The following is a 6,000-nucleotide window of genomic DNA, read 5'->3' on the forward strand; positions in this document are numbered from 1 at the left end:
TAGCAAAGTTACTTCACAGCTCCAGATTAGATACCCGACTTGGGTCACTGTCTGTGCGGAGTCTGCACATTCTCCCCGTGGCTGCGTGGGTTTCCTTCGGTTTCCTCCCACAGTCCAAAGATGTGCAGGTTAGGTGGATTGGTCATGATAAATTGCCCTTAGTGTCCAGAAAGGTTAGGTGGGGTTACGGGAATAGGATGAGGCATGGGCTTAAGTTTGGTGCTCTTTCCAAGAGCTGGTGCAGACTCGATGGGCCGAATGGCCTCCTTCTGCACTGTAAATTCTACAATACGGACCCCAGAAATACAGGTGGTTTTTGTTTAGACGGGCACCATGATCGGCACAGGCTTGGAGGGCCGCAGGGCCTATTCCTGTGCTGTACTGTTCTTTGTTCTTTGAAGCATTTTTGGTGCACATTTGACTCACAAAGAAAATTGAGATTAATGCTTGATCATTGCTAAGTGATGAGTTTATTGAGTATTTAATATTTCCTCCTTTTTCATTCCACACTAGAAAATTATGTCGTTTGATTAAGATTGTGAAGTATCATTGTCCAAACATACCTGTACTTTAAGACCTTTATGTAGTAATTTGGGTACTTAATAATGAAGGAAATGTCTTGCAGATCCAGGAAGATCCAGACGTTCAAGGTGAGATCAAGATTCAGGCATTAATCTACCCAGCACTGCAGACCATCGACTTTAACACTCCTTCGTACCAGCAAAATGAGAACATGCCAATCCTACCCAAGACCTTAATGGTCAGGTTTTGGAGCGAATATTTTAGCTGTGACAAATTGCTGCTGCAAAACATGATGGCCAACAGCCACACCACCCTCGAATCGAGGAGCCTGAGTAACTTTGCCAACTGGAGTATCCACCTGCCAGAGAAGTTCAGGAAGGACTACAAGTACATGCTCCCGGACCGCGGGAACACTGACTCCTCCGCGAGGATTCCGGGGGTCTTTGACCCCAGGGCGGCCCCCCTCCTGGTGGGGGATGAGAAGCTCAGGTCTCTGCCGCAGGCCTACATCGCCACCTGCGAGTTTGACGTGCTGCGGGATGACGGGGCCATATACGCCACAAGACTGGAGAAGGCAGGCGTCCAGGTCACGCACGAGCATTTCGAGGAATCCTTCCACGGTGCCTTCATGTTCATTACGTGGCCAACCGATTTCGCAATTGGCCAGAAAATGGTGAGCCATTATATTGACTGGCTGCGAAAAAATTTGTAAATAGATTTATAATATTCCAATTCCCCACCCAGGCATCACACTCAAGTACCCACAGCACTTCCATTCCTGTGCATTGTTGGCAAGTATTTTCTTAATGTTCTTTCCCTTTGCGTCCCTGATGATCATTGTATTTAACTGTAAACTTTATTAAAACACATTTGGTCAGGGCTGATGGTTACAAACTGACAATCGCTGTGTAAGGAGGGGATTGTTTATCATTACTCGGAACCAACACAGCGAACCCGCTCATTCTTGTGACCATTTACCCGATCCAATGCCATGACACAGCTAAAGGAGGAGGATATTTAGCCTCTCAATAGTAGACCTGTCCCTTGATTCCATCTACAAGCTTGCTGAGTGTTGTTCGTCCTTAAGAGGCAAAAATGCCCATGTCCATTATCTGGAGTGTTTGAACAGGCTGTGGTGGGTACGTGGGTGACTGCTCAGGCTGATCTGCACCTGGAAGGTTTTTCCTGCAGGTGACTGAATTTGGGACAAAGAACGAAGAAAAGTACAAAGACGTGCAGTTTAGGTAGATTGGCCGTGATAAATTGCCCTTAGTGACCAAAAAGGTTAGGAGGGGTCATTGGGTTACAGGGATAGGGTGGAAGTGAGGGTTTAAGTGGTTCGATGCAGACTCGATAGGCCGAATGGTCTCCTTCTGCACTGTATGTTCTATGTTCTACAGCACAGGTACAGGCCCTTTGGCCCTCCAAGCCTGCGCTGACCGTGCTGCCCGTCTAAACTAAATTCTTCTACACTTGGGGTCCGTATCCCTCTATTTCCATCCTGATTCATGTATTTGTCAAGACACCCCTTAAACGTCACTATCGTCCCTGCTTCCACCACCTCCTCCGGCAGCGAATTCCAGGCACCCACTACCCTCTGTGTAAAAGACTTGCCTCGTACATCTCCTCTAAACCTTGCCCCTTGCACCCTAAACCTAAGCCATCTAGTAATTGACCCCTCTACCCTGGGAAAAAGTCTCTGACTATCCACCCTCATAATGGCCCTCATAATTTTGTAGACCCCTATCAGGTCGCCCCTCAACCTCCTTCGTTCCAGTGAGAACAAACCGAGTTTATTCAACCTCTCCTCATAGCTAATGCCCTCCATACCAGGCAACATCCTGATAAATCTCTTCTGCACCCTCTCCAAAGCCTTTACATCCTGCGAACTACTGCTGTTGGATTTCCCCTCGCTGCTTCGCCTTTCTGCCTCTGACATGCCATCGTGTAATTCAGAAAAGGAGTGGAATGTTATCCTTCATTACGAGAGGAATTGGACTTAATTAGGATGTTACGTTTCAATTATACAGGGCATTGGTGAGACTTCACCTAGAGCACTGTGTGCAGCTTTGGTCTCCTTATTAGAGGAAGGAGGTGGAGGTGGTTCGAAGGAGTTTTACTGGATTGATACCTGGACTGAGTGGGCTGTCTTACGAGGCAAGGTTGGATTGACTGGGCTTGTTTCCACTGAAGTTTGGAAAAGGGAGGGTGACTTAATTGAAGTGTAGAATAATAATAATCTTTATTAGTGTCACAAGGAGGCTTACATTAACACTGCAATGAAGTTACTATGAAAAGCCCCGAGTCGCCACTCCGGCCCCTGTTCGGGAACACGGAGGGAGAATTCAGAATGTGCAATTCACCTAACAAGCACATCTTTCGGGATTTGTGGGAGGAAACCGGCGGAAACCCAGGCAGACGCGGGAAAACATGCAGACTCCGCACAGACAGTGATCCAAGCTGGGATCGAACCTGGGACCCTGGAGCTGTGAAGCAACAGAGCTAACCATTGTGCAACCGTGCTGCCCATGGTATAAGATCCTGAATGGTGTCGACAAGGTGGATGTGGCAAAGATGTTCCCTTTTGTGAGTGAGTTCAGAACGAGGGGCACTATTTTAAAATTAGGGGTCACCCTTTTAGGACAGAGACGAGGAGATTGTTTTCTCTCAGAGGGTTCTGTGGCTTTGGAACTCTGCCTCAGAAAGCGGTGGAGACGGGGGTCCCTGAATATTTTTAATATGGAGATTGACTGATTCTTGTTAGGGAAGAATATCAAAGGTTATCAGGGGTAGATGGGAACATACAGCCTGAAACACAAAGACAGCTATAGTCATGTTGAATGGCTGAGCAGGCTCGAGGGGCTGAATGGCCGACTTGTGCTCCTATTCCGTATGACATAACACTTGCTATCGAAGGAGGCTGCACCTTTTTTTACTTCCAAACTCGCAACCGCTATCAAGGGCAGCAGATACCTGGGAACCGCATCACCTGGAGGTTCCCCTCCAAGTTACTCACCACCCCGACTTGGCAATATATTGGACGTTCCTTCACTGTCGCTGGGTCAAAATCCTGGAACTTCCTCCCTAACAGCACAGTGGGTGTACCTATACCACACGGACTGCAGCCGTTTAAAAAGGCGACTCAGCATCACCTTCTCAAGGGCACCTGGGGATGGGCAATAAATGCTGGCCTAGCCAGCAACGCCCACGTCCTGTAAAATTATTTTTTAAATGGTGCGGCAGTTCTGGGCGAGCGTCTCCCAGGAGTTGTGGGCTGATATCCAAACTCACGAGCAAAGCCTTCTGAGTGTCTTTCAGGTGCTTCCTCTGACTGCCATGGAGTGCACCCCAGCCTGAAGTTCTTTAAAGTAGATTTACTTTGGTAAGCGAGTGTCAGACATTCTGGCTACATGATCAACCCTGGATTGAACTTGCCAATTTAAAGAATTAATAGGACCCAGTTTTTAAATTCTGTATTGACCCTATTGCTTCAGTGGCTTTTTGCGGGAGTGTGTTCCCACTACCCTGTGTGTGAGGAAATGCTTCCTGACATCACATCTGAAAGGCCTAGCTTTAATTTTAAAGTTATGCCCCTCTTACTATAGACTCGTGAACCAGAGGTAATAGTTTCTCTGTTAAATACTTTCATTACCCTGATCAAATACACTCTGGGCGAGATTCTCATCGTAAAGGCTGCCGTGGGACAGGCCGTGACCCACGGCAGCCTTCACACCCACTTCCGGGGCCGATTCTCCCCCCCGGGCGGGGCTAGGAGCGCGTCCCCGTGCGTCACGACGGCGCAACCTTGACGACGGTCGTCAAGGCCGCACGTCAAGTATCACACCGGCTGACGCGGCCGATGACGTCGACTGCGCATGCGCAGGTTGGACAACGCCACCCCGCACATGCGCAGTTGGCGTCTTTTCCCTCAGCCGCCCCGCAAGACGTGGCGGCTTGATCTTGCGGGGTGGTGGAGGGAAAAGAGTGCGTCCGTTACGGACGCAAGGCCCGCGATCGGTGGGCACCGATCGCGGGCCTATGCCCCCCCTTGGCACGGCCGTGGTACTGCCATGCCAATCGGGCCCCCAGATGCCCCAAACGGGCATCTGGCACCCGTTTCATGACGGCAACGAGCAGGTGTGTTTGCTGCCGTGTTGAAACGGGCATGAAGGCCCGGCCGCTCAGCCCATCGGCCTCGGAGACTCGCCGCTCGCCGTAAAAAACAGCGAGCGGCGATTCGTGGCATGGGTCGGGCGTGGGGGGGTGGGGGGGAGAATAGCGGGAGGGCGTGAAAAATGTCGGGAGGCCCTCCTGCTATTTTCCCACCCGGCGTGGGGGGCGGAGAATCGCGTCCACCATCTCTCTCAAAGGGATAGAACCCTTGTAATCACCCTGATCAAATACACCATCTCTCTCAAAGGGAAAGAACCCTTGTAATCACCCTGATCAAATACACTGTCTCTATCAAAGGGATAGAACCCTTGTCTGCTCATCTTGTCCTCATGATCTTACCTGTGAAGCCCTGCTGGTGTATCTACTCCACGGCCAGTGTATCCATTCAGTGATGCAGAACCCAGACATTGAACAGATCTACCCATATATCAGTGAAGTTGCAAAGTGAATTAATCTTTAAAAATTTAATTTTCCTCTTTTCACAGAAACATAGAAAATGGGAGCAGGGGGAGGCCATTCGGCCCTCTGAGCCTGCTCCGTCATTCACTATGACCATGCCTGACCAACTAATCCCACTTTCTCCCCACATCCTTTGATCCCCTTCGCCCTGAGTGCTGTATCTAATTGCTTCTTGAAAACATGCAACGTTCTGGCCTCAACTACTTCCTGTGGTAACGAATTCCACAGGCCAATCACCCTCTGGTGAAGAAAGTTCTCCTCATCTCTGTCCTAAATGGTCTACCCCGTATCCTCAGACTGTGATGCCTGGTTCTGGACGCACCGACCATCGGAAATATCCAGTCCTGCTAGCATTTTATAGGTTTCTATGAGACCCCCCTCATTCTTTTGAACTCCAGCGAATACAATCCTAACCGATTCAGTCTCTCCTCATACGTCAGTCCCACCATCCTAGGAATCGCTGCACTCCTTCTAGAGCAAGAACATCCTTCCTCAGACAGGGAGGCAAAACTGCACACAACATACCAGGTGTGGCCTCACCAAGGCCCTGTATAATTGCAGCAAGACATTCCTGCACCTGTACGTGAATCCTCTCACTGTGAAGGTCAATATACCATTTGCCTTCTTTACCCTGTACCTGCATGCTTACCTTCAGTGCCTGGTGTATGTGGACACCCAGGTCTCATTGCACATTCCCCTATCCTAATTTATTGCCTTCTTGTTTTTGCTACCAAAGTGGATAATTTATCCACATTATACTGCATCTGCCATTCGTTTGTCCACTTGCTCAACTTGTCCAAATCACACTGAAGGATCTCTGCATCCTCCTGACAGCTCATCCTCCCA

At 49.4% G+C, this 6,000-nt stretch overlaps 1 protein-coding gene across 1 annotated transcript in view; it reads left to right on the plus strand.

The window, feature by feature from the left end:
- The window catches only part of aadac (arylacetamide deacetylase), a 61,489-nt gene extending 59,760 nt beyond the window's left edge, over positions 1-1,729 (plus strand). Inside the window, exon 5 of the mRNA XM_038816687.1 lies at positions 626-1,729. Within this exon, the coding sequence (XP_038672615.1) occupies positions 626-1,234 (609 nt within the window). The 3' untranslated portion in view covers positions 1,235-1,729. The remainder of the gene's footprint in view (positions 1-625) is intronic.
- Positions 1,730-6,000: the final 4,271 nt, after the last annotated feature.

Source organism: Scyliorhinus canicula, chromosome 13 (assembly GCF_902713615.1).
Source record: "Scyliorhinus canicula chromosome 13, sScyCan1.1, whole genome shotgun sequence".
Classification (NCBI taxonomy): Eukaryota; Metazoa; Chordata; class Chondrichthyes; order Carcharhiniformes; family Scyliorhinidae; genus Scyliorhinus; species Scyliorhinus canicula.